The sequence below is a fragment of the Chelonoidis abingdonii genome, chromosome 5, assembly GCF_003597395.2.
Source record: "Chelonoidis abingdonii isolate Lonesome George chromosome 5, CheloAbing_2.0, whole genome shotgun sequence".
NCBI classification, from domain to species: domain Eukaryota; kingdom Metazoa; phylum Chordata; order Testudines; family Testudinidae; genus Chelonoidis; species Chelonoidis abingdonii.
In genome coordinates, this window is record NC_133773.1 from 41,480,047 (window position 1) to 41,502,025 (window position 21,979).

Sequence of the window (21,979 nt, forward strand, 5' to 3'; positions counted from 1 at the left end):
CTGATTTAGGCTTACAAAATGTGTGGAAATTGAATAATCCTATGGCTAGAGACTAGAGTCTCCCTCCCTCCCCCAGTTCATTCAACATATTCAAGATTGGATTATTTCTTATGTCACAAAACTGGATCAATTCTGTCACTGTTTGTGGCATTGGTACTATTATTATATCTGACCAGGCTCCTATGCGTGTGTCTTTTATGCCTCAAGGGTATGCACCCCTAACTAAAATGCTACTTGCTACATCATTTGTTAACTCTGTCCAGCAGGAGTTAGAACTTTTATTTAAAACAAATGCCCCGACTGCCTCATCAATTGTCACACTTTGGAAAGCCTTGAAAGCATTCATCAGAGGCCAAATCATTTCTTAATGCCATTTTTAAAAAGAAATGTGGAGAACATAGAGTTGATACCCTTATGAAGGAAATTAAGACTGTTGATGTAGTCTGTGCGTCTGCCCCCTCTCCAGAGAAACTCAGACCCCTCATCGATCTAAGATATGAAATCAACAAACTTCTGTCTCAAAAGGCTGAGTTTGCTTTATTTTGTTTGAAGCAAAACTATTGGGAATCTGGTGAGAGAGCTGGCAAGCAGTTGGCAGAGAGATTTAAGCAAAAGGCTAACAGAAATAAGATTGCTTTTATTCATGCTAGTAGCAACACATTATATACAACACAGTTAATAAACAATTTCAACAGTTTTATTCAAAACTATATTTAGCCGAAAACGGAACTAGCAAAGATGCCCTAGATAACATTTTAAGTGGATTGTCTCAGCCACAGATCTCTGACTCTCAGAAGGAATTTTTAGATATCCCTCTAGAAATCGTGAAACTGACTCAGGCTACACAAGAAATGAAGGTCAGAAAGACTCCTCACACAGATGAGTTCCCAAATGAATTTTACAAGACGTTCTCTGAAATTTTACTACCCATATTATTGAATATGTTCAATGAGGCCAAGAATGAGCAAACTCTCCCGCCTACTCTAAGAGCAGCTATAATTTCAGATATTTCCAAACTGTTAAAGATCTTGGATTATGTCGAAATTACAGTCCACATTCTTTAATCAATTGTGACATTAGGTTTTAGCTGAAAATCTTGCTGTGCGATTGGACAAAGTTCTCCTATGTTGTATACATAAATCAGATAGGCTTCCTTCATAACAAACACGGCTCAGATCATCTGCATTAACTGATTTATATTACTGTATTTGTATTATTGATTTATATATTATTCACGAGATTCTAAGGAACCCTTAGCTGTAATTTCTTTAGACGCCAAAAAGACCTTTCACCATGTGTTAGCAAAATTTGGATTTAGTAACCAATTTACTGCTTGGATTAAGCTTTTATACTCTAACCAGACTTCCAGGGTAGTATTAGGGTAAATCAGAAATCTTAGGCGTTATTAAATATGCTCACAAAGGCCTTTTCTTAAATTGGGACTTTCAATAGCAATCCACTTATATGAAATATTTAGGAATATTGGTTCCCAAAAATATTCATGACAACCCTAAGATGAATATAGAACTAATTATTCCCCAGGTGGCTAATGAATTGGGGAGTTTGTTAAACCCTTGGTTTGTGGAGTAAAATTAATATACTGAAAATGAATGCCCTTCCCAGAATTTTGTATTCCCTGAAGGATATCCCTACTTCTATTCCTCAAACTTATTTTAAGAAAATCAGTAATATTTTTAGAACTTTCCTTTGGCATGCAGGTCAGAAACTGAGACTGGCTCTGAGCAAATTACAGCTCCCCTGATCTCTCAGATGATTTTGTTTTCCCAACTTGGGAAATTATCATATCTCCCTTTTGTTAAGACAGGCATCTTTGTGGATGTTAGATATGAGCACACAGATCTGAGTCTGGGTCCAGACTGAATAAGAATATACCCTCTCATCCTTTCAGGCACTGTAGGGTCAAATTATTACAGATTTGATGGCTCCAGAGCTCCCACAATAATGGCTGCGAGGCAAGTGTGGTGAAACTTGACTAAAAAATTCTGCATCCATCCAGTCTTCCATGCTGAGGCAGTCCTATGGAGCAATCCTAGCCTTAAAACTAGTGACAAAACCTTGATGTGGAGGGATTGGACAGACAGAGGAATTATGACTGTATTGTAGCTAACTGATGATACATTTAGACCATTTGTAGATCTTCAGCAACAATTTGGCTAGCCCTGCTCTGGGGCATGCAAATATCTCCAGTTAAACTATTTACTTAAAAATGTATTTGGATTGGATGCACTGGGAGCTCAAGAACCTCCAGAACTTTTATTATTTTGAAGGAAACTTCCTGGATTTTTTTAGCCAGTGGTATCCTTTTATGATTTTCTGGCCCAAAAAAGTCGGCCAAAGATTGGTAATTTGAGAGTTTCTTGGAATAGAGTTTTGGATACATAACTATCTCCGACCCAATGGAATACAATTGTGTCTAATGTTAAAAAAGTAGCTATAGCCCAGGGGATGCGGCTTATTTACTAAAAGATACTTTTTTTAATATACTGATCTGCACAAAGGCTAATGGTAAATGGGCCTCATAAATGCTGACCACTGTTGGAAATGTAACTCCTTTGGTGTTACATTAGCTTATATGTTTTGGGAGTACCCTTGTATTGAGATTTTCTGGTATGAGCTGGGTCAAAGGACTAATTTGATATTGGATACTAAGTTGGAGCCCTCCCTCTTAAATTCCATTCTTGGATATATTCCTGATACCTGGAGATTACCCGGTAACAAAGCTGCATGGTTCTAATATGTAGCATTGGTCGCTAAAAAATTAATCCTGCAAAGATGGAAAAGTCAGTCCCCATCCAATATTGATGCCTGGCTGAGTAATATGGCTGACCTCACAGCTAACAAATGACTTGCATTCTGGAGAAAGGGAACGCCTGAAAAATTCAAAGCAATTTGAGCTGACATTTTAGAGGTCTATGATTAACACAGACCTTGAAGATAGATATGTTGCTTCCTCTCCCCTCCCTTTAACCTAACCTTGTTTATTTATTTTGTGTATTATGATGAATCTGGCATTTTGGTATATGTGGTATTTATATTAATTTGGAAAAAATAATAAAAATTATACAAAATCAGTCTGCTTTTGCTATATATTGCATTACTACATATACTTTCTTTAACTGTAATGAAATGCAATAGACCAAAACTATTAAAACACAAGCTTCTGTCATCCTAATTTCACCTTAATAAGCATAAAAACTGGAAACTAGATTTAGTTTAGGATTAAGGGGTGGGATTTATGAGGAAATTGAGATTACACTTCTTTACACTGCAGAAAAAAAGATGATTGGTTAAAACTAAGGGTTGAAAATAACACAGTGGAAACAGTGGCTTTTTACACAGCCCAAATAAAAAGAATTTGGCTCATAATTAGAAGTAAAAGGACAGGATGTTCAGCAAAGATATAATCAAACTTTTCTTTTACGTGGAAAAGGGAAAAAATGGAATGGTACATGAGGCAAGTCTGCATATGAAGAAGTTGCATGCACATTACTCAAAAAACAGTTGCTTTAGATGTAGAATGGTGGCTTATGATCTTGTTTTCAATCATATACGTATGACTCACTCTTAAATCACAGTGGTTACTGCAATGCCAGCAAAGCACTGGCCACAGCAAGGACAATTGCATATCATGTGCTACTGCATAGCCCATAATATTAAAGCTGAACATTGGGATCATGGAAATTTTCCAGGGCGTCCCCACCCTCGCACTGAGGCATGTATATTTCCGCCACAATACAAGTACTGGGGCTAGTATCAGTTTCCTGTCCCTCCACATTAGACCCAATGGTGGGGAAACACTGTGAAATACCCCTGTAATGCTGACCATCAGGGCAGTGGTACTTGATTTAAGGACAGGAAGCTTCAATCCCCATAAATTAGTGGTTGACCAAAAAGTGGTAAATGTAATAGATTTGGATTTTGGTACAGCATTTGATACACCTCACTAAATCCTGATCTCAAAATAAATTTAAATTATCTTGCTTATGAACACTTATCACATGGACTGAGAATAAATAGAATGACCTTAAATCACAAGTAATTACTAAAAGGCAAAAGTAATACGTTGGAGGGAGGTGTTTGGGCGTGTCATCAACAGCCATGTCATGTGTCAGGGGAGGCTAGAAGACCAATTAGCAGATTGGGATAGGAAAGGTTACACAGGCCTGAACAGAGGGGTCAAGCTGAGCAAGCATGGTGACCTATTTACACTAACTCTCCAAACCTTTTCACCCATTCTTACTTGTTGAACCAAGTATACATTATTTTAAAGTACTTTACAAATGATGTTATAAATCACTTGTAAAAGGGGGAGAGGGCATCTAAAGGGCTGCATCTCACTCACACCGATAGTCTTATGGAAAGCAATGGTACTACTTGCATGAGAAGGATTAGTTAAATGGCTAAGGGTTGCAGGATATGATTCAAAATTATTTATACATTATAATGTGTTAGAAAAAGCAATTCATATTTATTCATTGCAGACAGTATTACTTACATCATAGCATCTTCCCAGTAACCCAGAAAGTGTTCCTTTAGCCTGGGAGAGAGCAGAATGGAGCATATCTCCATTCTTACATTCTCTTTGCATTTTCCATTTATGGTACAGTACATTCATGTTTATTGGTCAAAGCTGAAGACACAGATCTATCATAGGAATAATAAGCTGACCAAAAATATGACACAAAACATGATAAATTCAGACATTCCTATTAAGAATATATTAGAATCAGCATCCTGCTCTTACAACCATTGCCAGCAGTGAGTCAGATTCTCCTCTCTCTTACGCTGAGTGGCATCATCCTCTGTGAGTAGCCCCATCGAAATAAAGTGTCACTGGTTTGCACGCAGCACATACCTTGGGCCTAAGCAAGCAGCTCTTAATCAAGTAAGTACTTCCACTGAATTCAGGGTTACAGTCACTGAGCCTTTATTCAGAAGTAAGTCATTTACTCACTTAGGAAACATGGTTTCACATTGTGTTGTCCTTTAGGATTCATTTTTCCTTCAATTTTTCTCAGGTTAATTATCGTTAGCCATTAAAAATGCTAACAGGGCATCAGTTACAGTTAGAAGTTCCTTGATGTCAATTAGCAGAAGCTAAAAAAAATATTCAGAAATGCTTCAGGAAGTCAAGTTTTCCTGTTCACTGTCTGTAAAATGATATCCCTAAAGTCTCTAGTGCTAAACTCTGAAACAGAATTAATTATTTCCTTTTAGAAAGTTAGTGGCCCATGAATGGAACATGTTGAACCTCACAGAATGAGGTTAAAGAATCTACTAACACAGAGCTCCAAATGTTAACTTGATATAGTAAGAGAAAAGCTGTAAGGGAAATTTAAGAATAGAAGTACACTTTAATTTACACCCAGCAGAGTGAGATACTTAATGTGATTAAAATTCTGGGATGGAAACTAATGTTCATCTAACACATCTGTACTTGTCAGGAAAAGAAAGGTGCAAAAAAAAATCTTAATTCTGTTCTAATCCTCTCTAAGCGAAAGGGTGCAGTCAGCTGAATGAATGCTGAATAACTGAGCAATTAATTCATGGCAAGAGGTTAACACTATAGGCTGTTGAAGGGGAGACTTGATGACAGTCTATAAGTACCTATATGGAGAACAAATATTTGATAATGAGCTCTTCTATCTAGCAGAGGAAGGTATAACATGATAAAATGGCTGGAAGTTGAAGCTAGACAAATTCAGACTGGAAATAAAATGTACATTTTTAACAGTGAGGGTAATTAATCATTGGAACAACTTACCAAGGGTTGTGCTGGATTCTCCATCGCTGCAATTTTTATATAAAGATTAGATGTTTTTTCTAAAATATGTGCTGTCGGAATAATTTTGGGGAAGTTCTATGGCATGAGTTACACAGGAAGTCAGACTATCAGCAGTTTTCAACCTTTTTTCATTTGCAGACCCCTAAAATTTTTGAATGGAGGTGTGGATGCCTTTGGAAGTCTTAGACATGGTCTTTGGACCCCCCGAGGTCCAGGGACCACACATTGAAAACCACTGTTCTATGGTAACACAACCTTTTGCGGATCCTTTTGACATAGTCAGCACACCCCCAGCGGTCAGTGGACCACCGGTTGAAAATCAATGGACTAGATGATCATAATGGTCCATTCTGGCCGTGGAATCTATGAACTTATAATGCTTGTTGTATGGTATGTACAATTGTCTTTTTGTTAAAAGATAATAGCAATATTCATAAATTAGCAAGAAGCATTTGTAAATATGGCTGCCTCTTACAGAAGAAGAAAAGTGATTTTGTTTGGATATTATAGCTGCAATAGCACACAAGCTAGCATCAGGATTCAAAGGTAGGTGTAATACCTGTAATGATATTAACTTTCAACTTATACTTGAAAATTATTAGATTTCAAGTGCTTGATGTCTATCATACTGCAGTTAGATAGGGTGCCCCAAAGGACTTTGATTATATGATATGCAGTGTTATTGTAGCCATGTCAGTCCCAGACTATTAGAGACAAGGTGTGTGAGGTAATAACTTTTATTGGACTAATGCCTGTTGGTGAAAGAGATGTCAATAAAAGTTGGTCCAATAAGAGATATTATCACCCAACTTGTCTCTTTGATTATATGATGCAGAGAGATGCTTCTTTATTTTTTCCATGGTTTGGAAAGTAAAAATGGCAAGGAACACACATTCGTATTTTAACAGCAGTAGCACCCGATGCCAATAAGAGCGCCCCAGGCTGCTTGGTGCTATACAAACACATAGACACATAGCCTCTGCCCTGAATAACTTATTGTTAATATAATTGTTACATTATTCCAGGCATATGCATCACTCTTTTGTGGAGTCACCAGCATGCAGGAGTACCAAACCTTGGCTGGTAGTGTGCAGATCACCCCATGGCTGGGACAGGATTGTAGGTACTTCAGCTACTGAGGCTGTGTGGTTCCCAAAAACACACTCCTCAATTGTTTCCCATACTCCTCACAATATTTGGTGCTTTTCTTAAAGCCCCAGCTCCTGGAAGCATGTGATTGGGTAAGAATCTCAGCTTTCATTTTTTTTAAATTAAGTTTCTATCCCGTTGTTGTGAAAAAAAGCTTGAAAATGTGACCCAAGTGAATCTTAAAAGTCTCCAAACCAGAAGGTAAATCAAAATAATGTCTTATGTTGTTAAACTTTCATGATTTTTAAACCAATTGCATGATTGTTGAAGGGGCTGACATTCCTGTCGGAATGCTTGCACTACTGCACTCCCCTTACAAATCTCACAGACCTTTTTCCTCTTAGCTACTTGTATCCCGGGGAGTGGCAGCTGAAGCATGGGTTGATACCTGGAACGACTGGTCCTCTAGGTTTCCAGGCACGTTAACCGCAGTATTTTAGCCTTCTCAGGCCGCACTTTCTCGCCCACAAGAGATTACCAAGTCTGATTTTTTTATCCAGCCCCCATGCTAGCTGGTGTTGTTTTTGAAGCCCTTATACGCTGCCAGGCCTCAACCGCAGCCCAACGCCGCTCCAACCCCCCGCTCTTCTTAACCTCAGCAACAAACCACCCCGCTCCCAAGCCCGCAGGTGGAGGTCACAGCCAAACCATAGAGATAGAGTCTATGCTTTCAGGGGAGATAGAGAGCCCCCTAGCGGCGGTAGACGGACGCATGCGCGGTGATGACATCTCTTCTCTACGTGTACGGCGCAGTGCTCGTTGGCAAAGAAGCCGCATGCGCAGTAGTGGCATGACTCCAGACTCAGGCGGAGGCGGCACTATGGCGGAGCCGGAGCCGGAGTGAGTGGTTAATTTGCGAGCGGGAGCTGGCAGGGAGGATCCGTTTCCATCCCCGGGGAGGGAGGCCCCTGGGATCGGGAGGGCCCCGGAGCGCTACCGAGAAGGGTGGGGGTGGCTGTGTGCCGTTGGGGCGGCGGGAGGGGACGCACGTGCGCGGTGGGTCCCCGCGGGCGGGAGCGGGGCAGGCGGTCCCGTATCTGCCTGACGCTGAACGCGGGCCGCGCTCCCTGGCCAGGCCAGGCGCGGCGGGAGGGGCCCGTGAGGAAGCTCTGAGCCGGACTCTCCTCCCCGCCCGGTCCGGCGCGGTGACGGGTCTCGCTTGCCGTGTTCTCTTGCGTTAGATCCAAAAGGAAGATCCCCCTGGTGCCGGAGAACTTGCTGAAGAAGCGGAAGGCGTATCAGGCCCTCAAGGCCACCCAGGCAAAGCAGGCGCTGTTGGAAAAGAGGAAGGTACGAGCCCTGTGCTAGAGCAGCAGCACCTTTTCTCATGCCTCTGCAGCTCGTCTCTGAGGTGGAGGCTGCTAAAGCACATTCCCCATGCGAGGCTGGGGCTGCACTTTTATGGGTTATTGCCTATGGAAAAGACTCCGAGCGTTTCTGTAGTTTAATAGTTGGGGGGTGGGGCTGCTATGGAGGGGTGTAGATGTGGGAAGAAGCACCATTTCTAACGCACAGGATATGGGATTGCTGCAGGGGATCCGGGGATGGCTGTTGTAATTGCTATATGTCTCTGTGGCCTGGGGATTTTATTTGTAGTTTACCTAGTTGTAGTACCAAGCTGAATTGCCAGCTAAAACCTGTCTACGCTGGACAAAGAAGTGTTGCAGAAAACATGTTTGGTTCCCAGATTGTGGTTTATGGACTAGTTACTTGTGGTCTGTAGAGAACTCACAGGTTGCATAGAAGCCACACCCCTCTAAGGGACTTAAGCACCTTCATTTGGCCCAGATTTAGGAGCCTGTCTCTGCTCAGGATTAGCAATCATGATCTCTCCTGGAGTTACCTGCCTAAGCAATCATTTCTCAAGGAAAAACAGAGTAGGGAGTGATATTTTTCTCTTCCGCACCCCCATGCCCAGTAGTTATAGCACTGGCCCAGGATGTGGGAAATCCAGGGTTAGTACCTCAGTCTGCCTGATTTGAATCAGGGATTTGAACTCCAGATCTCTCATTTTCCAAGTGAGTGCCATAATCTCCAGCTAGTGGGTTTTCTGGAGTGGCTGTCTCAGTCTGTCCTGTTGAAGCTGTTCTTACTTTGTATGAAATAATTATTAATTGGGACAGAGAATGAGTAATTAATTAGATCAGTGGTTTTCAAACGTTTTTTCTAGTGACACAGTTGAAGAAAATTTTTGATGCCCATGACGGAGGAGTATGGGGAGGGTGCGCTCAGAGCTGGGGAAGAGGGCTGGGGAACAGGCTTACCTCGGGCAGCTCCCAGTCAGCGGTGGTGCTAAGGCAGGTCTTGCCTGTCCTGACACTGTGGAATACACTGCGCCCTGGAAGTGGCCAGCAGCAGGTCCGGCTCCTAGGCGGAGGTGTGCAAGTAGCTCTGTGTGGCTCTTGCTTGCAGGCACCAGGCCCTTCCCTCCCAGCAGAGCCACGGGGTGGGTGCAGCACGCAGAGCCCCGTGCCCCTACATCGCGTACGAGCCAGACCTGGTGCTGGCCAATTCTGGAGTGCAGTGTGGTATCAGAACAGGTAGAAACTAGCCTGCCTTAGCCGGGCAGCACCACTGACGGGACTTTTAACGGCCCGGTCGGTGGTGCTGACCAGAGCCGCTGTGACCTAATACTGGGTCATGACGTGCAGTTTGAAAACCACTGGATTAGAGCACTCACTTGTGAGCGGGACATGCTCCATAGCAGGGATTTGAACCCGGGACTCCTACATTCCATATGAGCTCAAGGTTATTGGGGACCATCACATCTTGCTTCTCCATTTTTGGTGTGTGATCTAGCCCCTAATATCAAAACCAGGGATTTTGGACATTTCCACTATGTTTCTTTTTTTGTTTTGACTGAAATAACTTGCCAAAATCAGCACAAATTTGTGAAATGTTTTGGTCAATCCAAATATGCATTTTTCAGTGGAAAAATGGTTTTTGGCTTTTTGGATCGTTGCTGACCTATGGCTTTCCATGGGTTGGTCTTGCAGTATATTTAGCTGTGGAGCCCTGTTCACTTCAGGCTGCACAGGGTTCATTTAATTTCTCAGTCATGCTTAGCTGCATTGCTGTCAGATTGAGTATTCAGGTATATGTTCTGCACTTCTCCACATACATTTTTCTAATTTGCTCAGGTAAAAGGTTCAATAGGCTGGCTCCTCATGAATTGTAGCTAATGACTAGGTCTGTACTGGGCCGCAAGGCCGGCCCACAAAAGGGGAACACAGAAGGCTGGCCCACGGCGGGGGGCCATCTACACCTTCTGATAGAGCTGATCATCTCTCATTTCTCTGTATTTAGCACCAGAAGGGGAAGCAGATACAGTTCAAACGTATTGAGACATTTGTTCGAGATTCATGGCGCAAACATAGAGATGAGGTCCGGTTGAAGCGCATGGAACAGAAACCTGGCCAAATGGTTCTACCTCAGGGCCCCAAGTTGGCCTTTGTTGTACGGATTGCACAGTAAGGAACTTCTTCTTTTATACCATCTCCTTCCTTTTGCTGGTTTCCTCTGTACTTGCCCAGGCTCATTTCCTGGTCTACAGCTCCTGCAGTGGAAAGGAGAAGATGGGGGTTATCAAGATACAGCCCCCTGCAAGTGTTCGTGGGGCGATGCCTGGGTGGGAGAAGAACACTTACCAGTGTGTGTTCTCTAATTCAGGATTAAAGGGGTGAGTCTAAGGGTGCGGAGGGTGATACAGATGCTGCGGTTGAGGAAGATTTTCAGCGGCACATTCATTAAACTGACTCCAGCCTCACTGAAGATGCTGCGCACTGTGGAGCCCTATGTAGCATGGGGGTGAGTAATCCTCTGATTTTCAAAATACAGTGGTAAACTGTAAATATTATTCATAGTGGCTTTTTTATGTTGTTTTCCTCTTGGTTAGTTAACTCTTTCAATTCAGTTCTCAACTTTGGTGTCTTGATATCTAAAAAAGGTTTTGGGACCCTTTTCTCTAAATATGCTTCAAATACTAGCACTACTTATTCTGTGACATGATAGTGATGTAGGAGAGCCCCTTGGTTAACTCTCTGCTGCACTGTTAATACCTCCTGCAGTAACAACCAGGTATTTGATTTTGTACAGACATCCCAATCTGAAATCTGTACGAGAGCTCATCCTGAAACGAGGTCAAGCAAAGATCAGCAAGAAGAGGTTTCCTTTGACAGACAACACTCTGATAGAGGAGCATCTAGGTGAGGAAGAGGACCTAAAGACAGTGAAATTAGGGAAGTGGGAACCAGTTTTCCCCTTAATTTTTCCACCTGTATGAAGAATGAATTTTGTTACATGCACCAATATGGAGGCGATGTGTGACATACAACCTTCATATTAATATACATAATAAAATTAATGTGGTGGGGATGGGGTCAAGGGGTTCTGAGTGTGGGAGGGGCTCAGGGCTGGGGCACAAGGTTGGGTTGCAGGGGTGTGAGGGCTCTGACTGGATATGGGCTCTGAACTGGAACCAGGGATGAAGGGTTTGGGGTAAAGGAGAGTGCTCTGGGGCTACAGTGGGGCGAGAGGACTCACCCCAGCTCTCTCTCCCCGCTGCAGCTCTGGGGCGGGGGCTGCAAGATAGGTGCCCCTTTCCTGGCCCCAGGACGGGTGCCCTGGCCACAGCAGGTCTGGGCTGCCCCAGCCGTGGCAGATTGGGGCCTGGGGGAGGGGTGCCCCCTCCCCAGCTGGTCCCCGGGGGGTTCATTGATCACCTGCACGGTGCTAAATAGGCTGCTGTGCAGCTTACATGGAACTTAGGTGGGGGTCTGTGACTTGAATGGTTTGTGATATATGGAGAGACTGCGACTCATTGAGAGAAGATGAAAATATTTGTGTGGAAATGTGAGAGTAGACTGGTGAGGTGCAGAAGGATTTTATAGTTGTGCATCTCCTTATTTATTTATGCCCTTCCTCCCCCAGGGAAGTTTGATATTATTTGCCTGGAAGATCTTATTCATGAAATTTATTCAGCTGGGAAGCATTTCCGAGAAATCACTAACTTCTTATGGCCATTTCATCTCTCTGTTGCTCGCCATGCTGCACGTAACAAAGTGGGTTTTGTCAAGGAGATAGGTGAACCTGGGTACCGAGGCGAGGGAATCAACAAGCTCATACGTCAGCTGAACTAGTCAGGTGAGGAGTGGTTATTTCCTTCCTGTACCAGAGTGTTGATTGGTATGAGTTCTGCAAATTATTCATACCATCTATTTTTAAAAAATATTGTCCACTGGCCTCATACTTGATCGTTGATTGTACAGAAATGACCGTCAGAGCAGTGGGAAGTTGGAGTTCTTGAAGTGAAAAGCTAGCAGCTTGTCAATGTGGAGATATTTAGATTGCATGCAAAGCATTTACAACTCTTCAGGGTACCCTATAAATAAGACAGCACTGGATTGATATTTCTAAGGTTTGCCACTGTATTTTCCTTTAGACATCAGCAGTCTCACTGAATGCTTCCTTAGAAGCCAGACACTTTTTGTACTTGTGACGCTCTTAAAGCTGATATCTCTTTTCCTTCTTGTCATCTAGGGTCCGTATAAGGATTTTAGGTTTTTATCTTCTGCTCCATGCTGTACGTTTGTTCTCGCAGACTGTTGGAACTGAGCAATGTGACATTACATCTCCTGTCTGCTAACTTCTTCTGCCTTCAAGGGGATATCATGCATGAAGGAGATGGATTTAGTACTGTTCCTTCTCCAGGAAGAAGTCAAATTGCAATCAAATATGAGCAAAAAGTGACTTGAACTTGCGGGGAGCAGAGCTTTCCTGTACGTCTGATGAAACACATCACTAAGACAAATTTTTACTATTGTTGGTTTTATACCATCTTTCTTTTGAAGGATCTATCCTTTGGAATGAACTTGTACCTGCAAACAAGGGGTTTGGAAGATGGTGGTTCCTTTGCCATTATTTAATCCTTCATTGCAGCTGACTTGTGCCTAAGGATCTTGTGATTCAGTCCTCTCAAACTGAATCAGTTTGTCTCTAGTGACGTTGCACTTTCCGCCAGCTACCAATTTCCCTTAGTATCACAATCACAGTCGCCTGGTAAGAAGTTTATCCTTCCTGATGCACAGTTAAGGCTGAGGAGTGTATTGTAAATACATCCCTCAGTCACTGTTGCTGAGCAAGCTGCTGGCAGTAAACAAACTAACAGAGGTTCTATAATTTCTGAAATGTCCAGACCATGTTTAGCCCACTGCAAAAGTGGTGATCTGCTGCTGCTTGATCACATGATGCCTTTTAGATTCTCCTAAATCAGACTTTACAGGGACTCACCCTTTCCAGGAAAGGAAATCTTGTTTGACCTTTACCTCATTGATTAAAACTGTACAGAAGTCCTTTCTTACTCAGTGACTTTCAAATAAATTATCAAACTCCGCTGTAATTTGAGATTATGTGTAATAAATCAACAAGCAGGAGAGAGGAATTCAGGAGGGCAATTTTCTTTAGTAAAACTGAGCTTCTGTCTGTACTGAACATGAGAATTGAATATCCTTAAACCTAACTAGTAGTGGCAGAAGAAATTGGAAGGTGGTGCTCTGATTGCAGTATGAAACTAAGTGGGATTACACTCCTTGGAGAGGAGTACCTATGCTGTTTTGCAGTCATTTGCAAAGGAAGTGCTTCTGACCCTGTCTTGTTGACGCAGTTGCCATTTGGAAGGGAAGCAAATGATGGTGTTAAAGTGTGTGGGAAGAGACCGCTGCACTTCAGTAAAAATGACCTTTTCACATAACTTTGGGAACAAATATTAGGGTATGAATAGATTTGTCATAGGCTGAAAATGAAGTGATATTGGTAGTACATCTGTTTTCAATGCCTCTCAAAGTGGATGTGTTCATTTTTTCTCCCTCTAATAGAAAACAGTTCTTGTGCAGATCTTATTGAAGACTTGTATTGGACAGTAAATAATTCAACTCTTGGGTTTGACTTAAGTCTTGCAAGATCTTAAGGAACAGCATTGGTCAGTGTACACTAGACTCAGAGTAAAGAGAATTGTATGTTCTCCCATCTCTGACTGACTTTGTAGTCTTGGGTAATTTGGTGCCTCTCTGTGCCTCAGTTTCCCAATATGTAAAATGAGAACAATTATATTTGAGATATATGGATAAAAACACTGGAGTATTGCTATGGCTGTATAAGAACAAGTGAAGAAATTTGACCTTTTTTATGGTATGCTTTACTCCTATAATGCAAATTTCCTCTACTTGAAGTGTTAAAGGTGACCTATAAAGCTTTTGAATTTTTCTATTACTGTCATATAGCATGTAACTTTTTTAAAGACAAACTTTTGTTTTATTTCTTCTTCCACACATGACATAGGCCTTAACCACTTGTAACTTCATTTTCTGTTAAAAATAGTTCCATCAGAAACCTCATGGATGTGTTAAATTAGTAAGCTATAATGTTAATTGCTGTAAACATGTCCCCATGGGGAATTTGCATGAGTTTAACTTAAATTAGTTCTTAAACTGATGCAAGTTCCTGCATGGATGTTCTTTCACATTGAGTCATTTATCAGTTTAGGATAAGACAAAATAAACCTGGTTTAAATCAAAGTGTCCATGTAGCCTTTTTGCACTGACTTATCTACATTGATTTAAAATTATATCAGTTAAAGCATTGCAGCTTAGACATGCCCTTAGTCTGAAGCTTTTTGCCTCCCACCCTTGGGTCGAAGGCAGTAATGTATTAAAGAGTGAGATAAGGCAACGGTGTTTGCATCTGATTATTATGCAAACAGCAGTGATGAAAGCAGGGAGCTGAGCCTAAGAACCTCTGTCATGTAGCTTCAATACTTGCCCTAAGGAATCCCTTTATTTTTAAATCATGAAAGCAGGGTGTTTGACAGAAATCAAGCAGAAGTGGATCTTCCAAGACCATGGGTATTGTAAACTAAAGTGAACAAATGCAGAAAAGCTTTGCAAATCACCTTTAAGAGGTTATCTGGATTTTCCTTGGACTATAAAGTTTTCAGTAAACTTCTTAGTCTAGAGGAATGCATACTTATACCACACATGTAGAGAACTCCAACAGAGAAACCAAGCAAGAATCTGATTTTTTAGATCATATGTAATTAACAAAATATCTAACCCACCATTCAGATTTTACTCTCTTATTTCAATACAGCTTGATCCTCCATATTCTCAGCCACAGGTCAACCAATGGGACTGTGATTCAACCAGTGGGTCACTGAAGGCATAAATTCTCAACCTGGCTAATTTCCTAGTAGAAAAATATCATTTACATCTATATATTTTTGAACATTGAAACATGACAGGATTTATCATGACTCAGTCACTTATATGAAGGAGAAAGAACTATTGTGAAAAGGAACTGCCACAGTATCTGAAGAAAGCAGAGTAATTGTCAGCTGAGACAAGCTGAGCAAACTGAGTTTGGGTGTGCATGTGTGGGCCCTTATTTTTTGTCTCTAGTGATAGCTTCTTTGTTTACAAACTGTGGGGTCCAGGTTTGAATCTTCCTGCAGTTACAGGGCACAGGCAATACTCCCCAAGCATGACCAGCAGCTGCCAGAACCAACATGGATTAGGCTCCATCCACATGATACCTGGCTCTGGTCCCAGACTCACCCCCCATTCCCCCCTGCATACCTCCCCATCCAGGGCTTAATTTTTCCTGGGGCTTTTCACAGCAGCAGACTTACTAGCTAACAAGTTCTTTTTTTAAGAAAGCAACCAAAAAAGCAAAACAAACAGACAAGAACATGCAAACTACCTTTTGTGTTTCTATTCTGTTTGGTCTAGGAAAGAATAGAGACCATTGTATATTTATTAGTCTGAAAACCCCCACATAAATTACAATGATTTGGACATTAGGAAAACAAAAATATGCACATATAAAGTTAAGTATTTTAGGTAAAATTGTCAGCGTGGCCACCACCAAGAGTTGGTGGCAGCACTCTGAGCCATGTGGCTGGTTTTGTACCTCACCAACCCCTTGAGTTGGGGAGGGATGAGTAGTAACTCCACCTCTCTACTCCTATGTCTGTTTTTAACCCCCCTCCAGTAGTCAGCACAGTGTGGCCCAATGGCCAAGGTCTGTATATTGCCTCTCCCTGAGTGGGATAATGCAGCCTAGCAGCTGGAGTCCATGCAGTGTGTCCCTAGGGTAGTGCAGTCCAATGGCCAGAGTCCATCTAACTTCTCCATCCCTGAGTGGGAGAGTGCAGCCTAGTGGCTGGGGTCCATGCTGCCCCCTTTTGAAGGCAAAATGGGGGGTCAGGTAACGGGGGCTGTCACAGAGGGGCAGTGGCCCCTAGTAAGGGGGCCCAGGCCCTGACAGTGGCAGAGCAGTTCACCATGGGGTCAGTGGGGAATCCAACTGAAACACACTGACCTCATAACCATGGGAGGAACCACTCCCTTATCTTCCCTGGGTCACTTCCTACCAGTTCAACAGCAGTAGTTCGTATGACATCAGGGTCTCCAGGTTCCCCAGCACCAGACACTCCCTGGGGTTCTGATAGCCACAAGCCTCTGGTTGAGGTTTCTGGACCTTCAACTCTTGCAGGCAAGGGCTGTAGTGGCTCCTGGCCTGAAGCCTCTTCCAAGCATCCTTCCTCCTTGGCAGCCAGCCCTGACTTGAGCAGCTCTGCAGGCTTTTATACTAGTTGGAGCAGAGCCTTAGAGGTGGGGCTTCCTCTGCTAGGAGGGAAGGGTTAACCCCCTGCAGTACCAGTGCAGGGCCAAGCTATCCCATCACAGGCCACCAAAAAATTTGTTGTGAGAACCCCTGGACTAAAGACAGCATCTTATAAGAGTCAGGCAACTATGGGCAGAGCTGGTAGCTCTGCCCATAAAGTGTATTTTGGGAATACACAGCTTATTTAAAAAAAAAAAAACCACCACCTTATTTTTCTGCAAACAGGTAAGCAAGAATGACTGCATAAGTTTTTCCATTCTAAATTTTATCATTTACACTCACTTTTCATTTCAGTTTCTGGCCTGAAACCTCTTTAGCTAAAGTTTCTGGCTTTTTTAAAAATGAAGAGTTAAATCTAAGTTTTTAACAGCAAGAGATCTTTTCTTCAAAAGGGCCTTATTGCCAAAATGACTGGAAGTATGAAGTGCTCTTCAATCAGAAGAGCTATTTAGCCTTCCTCTGAAGTTCTTATTAGATCAGATTATAGCCTTGAAATTAGCACTCTACCCCCCCCAAAGTATGTTTGAGTGTTTTTAAGATTGTAATATGCTCAGTTGAAGAAAGTTACATATGATCTTAACTGTTCAGAAATTTTTTTTTTGGTATAAGGTGTGCAGCTTTAAAGTTGTTCATGCAACTTTGTCATTTTCTAAGTCTGCTTAAAAAGGATATTGTTCAGTTGAAATAGAAGCAGTTTCAGGTATTACTTTTGCCTTTAAGTACCCTCACTTGATATTCTTTTATATAAAAACCTACACCGAGCAGGGGAATCTATACACCAAGTACCATTAAACAATCATTTTTTCTTATCCTGTGCACAAATTCTATAAGCCTATAGAATAAAGTCTCACTTCTGCAATCTTCAGTTACAAAACTTAAACCAGGTGAAACAGGTAACAGAAGCTGTGATAGTGATGCTAAGCCTTTCTGAGTAGTATTTGACTTGCACAAAAACTTAAGGACATTGTCCAAGAAGTATGAAATTCAGATACTGCACAAGTGTAAAAAGTTTTCATTAAAGGTTTTAGAGCTTTATTCTATAAAACATGAATACAAAATAAGACATATTAACAAGAAAATGTTACCTACAGAGTAAAATGATACCCAAAATCTTTGTATAGGTCAGAGTACAAATCAATCATTCATTATATCCAGACCTTTCATTACACAGTGGAAAGGACTGATTTTATAATTTCTGCCCTGGAGCAGAGCGGTGGGAGGAACAGGGAGGAGACTTCAGTAGTGGATTAATCCCAGGATCATCTTCATTAACATCACTATCCACCTAAATTGCGATCAAGAACAACCCCGATTTGTCAGAACCTTTTTTTTTTTTTTGCATAACAGTATATTTTTAGAAGTCTGTTAGTGTGCACCTCATATGTATTCATTATGAGATCGTATTGAAGATTAGGTAACAATTGCCATTTAAAGAGTATTCCAGGGCAATTGTAAATGTATTCTCTCTAGACAGCCTTTCTAAGCCAAGTTTTAGAGGAGTTAAATGTTTCATATTGCTGTTGGTGCTCCAATCTAGAATGGATTTGGCATACTGTTCAGTATAAGAAGACACTGCCATATTTTCTTAAGTAAATCCTGTGTGTCTCATTAGAGTGACGACAATAGATCAACAAGGACTCAGTGCAGCATAGTGTGACATGAGCAAAAGAACTGCTTTTTTTTTTTGCTATTATTTTGATCCAAACTCCAGTAAAAGATACAGGAAAAAAAACACAAAAACAAAAACCACCCACACAAAATACTGTTCAGGATGAAACTACAGTTCATAGTGTCAGCTTTACAAGAAGGCAGTTTATGGACACTGACCACCTTATTCATTCCATCAAGGAAAAGAATCCTTTTTGTAGGCCACCATGCTATTTACTTTGTGAATGGTGGTAGTGAAGGAACGAAGACGGACCTCTTCAGAGTTGGCAATAAACTGTGGTCCTGACTCTTCCCATTTTTCTGGCACTGCCAAATCTTTGTCTGTGTAAATGAGTAAGTCAAAGGCACCTGCAGGCAAAAGAGAGTTATCAGTACTTATGTATACTGTTCAGATTGTGCAAATGCATAACCTGATTCCAAACCATTGACCAAAAGCCCCCACAAAAACCAGCTCACATATATGCTACACTTAGCCTCGCATACACACCATGTATAGCCAACACTGAGCTTTTTAAGTTTGAAACATATTTTCAGACTAACAATTTTCAATCTTGTTTAGCCTCCTAAAAGATCACCTAAAAACACAACTGCAAGTAAGTGTTTACCTTTCCGTTTTTACTTTATTTATGCAGTTCAGTAGTTCTATAGTATAACCAGGACATGTTGTGCAAAAGTTACTTGTATGTTTGCAGTAACCAGGGCTTAAATACCCACTTGAGCAAGGACTTTATAAAAGTTAGTTCACAGCTATTCTCAAATAAACTAGTAATTTGTTATTCTAAAGTAATTTATTGGAGAACATTTCCGCTATATACATATACAAACTTTTTTTTTTTTTGCCAAATATGTATGCTTAAACTCAAAGTTGAATAATTTTAATTCAGTAGCAGGGTTTGTCTCTTTTTGAAGAGGGTCACTTAACCAGGAATAGCTTTACAAATACTTAAGTAGCAGGAAGAGAACATGTTTAGAACTATTAGCACATTTAAATAAATGCTTCTCAATTGAAGTTAGATTCCAAACCAGGAATAGCATATAGTTTTAGACTTACAGTATTCATGTTTAACTGTATTGCAAAAACAGACAACTTGCACATAGAATATTATATAATTGCAGAATAGACATTAGGTCAGGTGTTATAATTAAATCCTTCATTTTGATGTAGACTGTCATTTAAATCTACATAAGCAGTATACTGCTCATAATTAGAAAGGTGGTAGTCTCATTCTGATTGAAATTTCGGCTCAGGTTTAAGGTATTTTCTTCTACACAAAGTTTGTAGTGTTTCATTAGACACAAAGGTTTAGAATACTCACAGGATGTTTCCAGTAAAGGCAGAAATGTTACTGTGGCTGTTATTTGTCTGATAACAGATCGAATTTCCTCCTGGATAGCTTTCTGAGATTTCTCTCTTGGTACACTGCAAGAGAATAAGAAGTTGTCAATATAGGGGGAAAAATGAAGTTTTTGTTATGATGAGAAGTTTCTCCAAATCTACCTCTCTTCATTATTTAGATGCGGTTATTGTTCTTGCTATACAATAAAGGGACATATCTCTCATTCAAGAAATGTAAGTCTCAATTGCATAATTATTATATAGTAAAATACAAGATGGATGATCAAGGTTTGGAAAACATAACCAAAAATGACTGTTTAAATTTCAGTTCATTGTTCTTCCATGAAGCCCCTCAATGCTTAAGGATACCAGTCTCTGTCCTGATTTCCCTGTGATCTGGAGTTCATGGAGCAATACTGTTACCAAAGCAACTGCTTCTCAATATGAGAAATCAAGAAGAAGAACAGTGGTGGAAAAAACAAAACAAAACAAAAACCACACATGTACCAAGGGAAAATTTTACCTTTTCTATGCAGCTCCTTTTAAAGCAAGTGCGAGTTGCATATTCATCTGAGATCAATTTTTTCCCCCCCATTTGATTTAGAGTGAAGCACACCAGTAGAGTAAAAGCTACAAAATGCTGTCAAAGATAAACTACACCAGCTCAGGTTCCTTCTATACCAGAGTTTGTTTGTTTTTTTTAAATGATTGACCCAGATTATTTTTGTGTGGCAGTTTATAAATACAAAACAAAGGCCTTTAATACTTGCACCTAATAAACCACTAGCAGTAGTCAACAGGAAGGGTTTATAACTGTGTAATTTTGACTACATTACCTCTCATCCTTTGCAGTCTTGTCACATTCAATGTCAAACTGCCACCTTTCAAGAACATCACTGCTTTCAATACTAGAGATTACCACCACCAGCCGCTGCACTAAACACTTGTACAACCAGTCTGAAAGAAGCAAGAGAAAAATAACTTCCCCAAAGTCAGAAAATATAGATAATGTAGCAGACTGAGTCTTCATTAATGCTACATTTACTGTCTACACTAGTAATATCACTGTTTATGGAAAAGCAGTTAATATAGTTAAACTGAGCATACTAAATTAGTGACAAGCTCCAAGGTGTACATTCTCTCCAATACTAATAGCTAATCCAGAAATATAAAAACAATATGGTAGAGAGAAATTGGCTATGTAAATGGGCACACTGAACAGACATGTTAAGACTAATGTAACCCCCTAGCAATTAAAAAATTCACATTTGAGCTCTGAATGTGAAGAGATTGAATACATTGCTCTGCCTCAGAGAAGACTGGTCAGAATGTATGTGTTTGCTAGACTAAGGCTCTCCCTAATAGAAATAGAATAGGTAAATATAAATAAAACAGATAGCCTGTGTTGTCACAACGTGAAACATCAGTTTATATGCAAGCCACACTCTAAAAACACGTCATGATTCTAAAGAATTATGCTAGGTGATGAATACATGGGAGTTCAAAGTTCATAAAATAGTGTGAGCTACCATCTAGGTGCATTTGAGCTGCGGTACCTTTTAGCTGTTCTACCACGTTGTTCAGGTAGTTTTTAAGTTCAGGATCTGTAGTTACCAGCAGAGTGAGCCCGTATTTCTGCACACGCGTGAAGGTCTCCGAGGGATAGATCCCACGCTGATATAAAATGCTGTTGATGCCATAAGCTGAAAAGCAGGTAGAGTGGTCTGGTCACTGGACTCTCCCAACCGGCACCCCCACGTGCAGCCACACACTCGCCGACCCCTTCCCTCCGCCTCATTACCGAGATGGGAAGGGAACAAAACTCCGCAGCCGCGAGTAGTCGGGCGGAGACGCAGCTCCCGGGACTCCCTGAGCGATGTCCGGGTCACCGCATTGCCTCGGGGTCGCTCCCCGAGGAAGCGCGCAGCGCTGCAGGGACTCTCGGGCGGGGTCCATCACCCCCAGGGCACGGGGACAGCGCGGTGCGCTACAGGGACCCTCGGGCGGGGTCCATCACCCCCAGGGCACGGGGACAGCGCGGTGCGCTACAGGGACCCTCGGGCGGGGTCCGTCACCCCCAGGGCACGGGGGCAGCCCTGCCCCGCTCCGCTCACTCACAGAAGAACTCAGCTACGATCTCGGCGCTGCCCCGCAGGGTGATGCCCTGCTCCCGGCTCTGCTGCTTGGCCATGGCGCAGACAGGCGGCGCCCGCAGTCCCAGACCCCGCCGCCGGCCCGTTCAAATCAGGCGCCGCCCCCTGCACCGCCGCCACAAAAGCACCTCATAGGCTCTCGCTAACGCATGCGCGTTGCTCGCTGATAATAACAGTTCCAGCACGCGC

At 41.8% G+C, this 21,979-nt stretch overlaps 2 protein-coding genes across 2 annotated transcripts; one reads left to right on the plus strand and one right to left on the minus strand.

Moving 5' to 3' along the window:
• The first annotated feature begins 7,716 nt into the window (after positions 1 to 7,716).
• RPL7L1 (ribosomal protein L7 like 1) lies at positions 7,717 to 14,531 on the plus strand. Its single transcript, XM_032762527.2, has 7 exons — positions 7,717 to 7,795; positions 8,137 to 8,245; positions 10,262 to 10,425; positions 10,625 to 10,762; positions 11,051 to 11,160; positions 11,885 to 12,097; positions 12,494 to 14,531. The coding sequence occupies exons 1-6, from the start codon at positions 7,731 to 7,733 to the stop codon at positions 12,091 to 12,093; spliced, it is 795 nt and encodes a 264-aa protein (XP_032618418.1). The 5' UTR covers positions 7,717 to 7,730; the 3' UTR covers positions 12,094 to 12,097; positions 12,494 to 14,531.
• A 3,108-nt stretch (positions 14,532 to 17,639) lies between these two features.
• Positions 17,640 to 21,921, minus strand: MAD2L1 (mitotic arrest deficient 2 like 1). Its single transcript, XM_032762530.2, has 5 exons — positions 21,756 to 21,921; positions 21,194 to 21,340; positions 20,474 to 20,594; positions 19,618 to 19,721; positions 17,640 to 18,649 (listed from the first exon to the last, which is right to left on the minus strand). Exons 1-5 carry the CDS (start codon positions 21,826 to 21,828, stop codon positions 18,477 to 18,479), a joined length of 618 nt encoding a protein of 205 aa, XP_032618421.1. The 5' UTR covers positions 21,829 to 21,921; the 3' UTR covers positions 17,640 to 18,476.
• Between the last annotated feature and the right edge of the window lie 58 nt (positions 21,922 to 21,979).

Coding starts and splice junctions, on each gene's coding strand:
- MAD2L1 (XM_032762530.2), bottom strand. CDS start 21,828: ATGGCCAAGCAGCAGAGCCGGGAGCAGGGCATCACCCTGCGGGGCAGC. Junction 19,722..20,473: donor AAGACTGCAAAGGATGAGAG/GTAATGTAGTCA, acceptor ATTCTCTTGCAG/TGTACCAAGAGAGAAATCTC. Junction 18,650..19,617: donor GCCTTTACTGGAAACATCCT/GTGAGTATTCTA, acceptor TTTTGCCTGCAG/GTGCCTTTGACTTACTCATT.
- RPL7L1 (XM_032762527.2), top strand. CDS start 7,731: ATGCGCAGTAGTGGCATGACTCCAGACTCAGGCGGAGGCGGCACTATG. Junction 10,426..10,624: donor TTTGTTGTACGGATTGCACA/GTAAGGAACTTC, acceptor TCTCTAATTCAG/GATTAAAGGGGTGAGTCTAA. Junction 11,161..11,884: donor TCTGATAGAGGAGCATCTAG/GTGAGGAAGAGG, acceptor TTCCTCCCCCAG/GGAAGTTTGATATTATTTGC.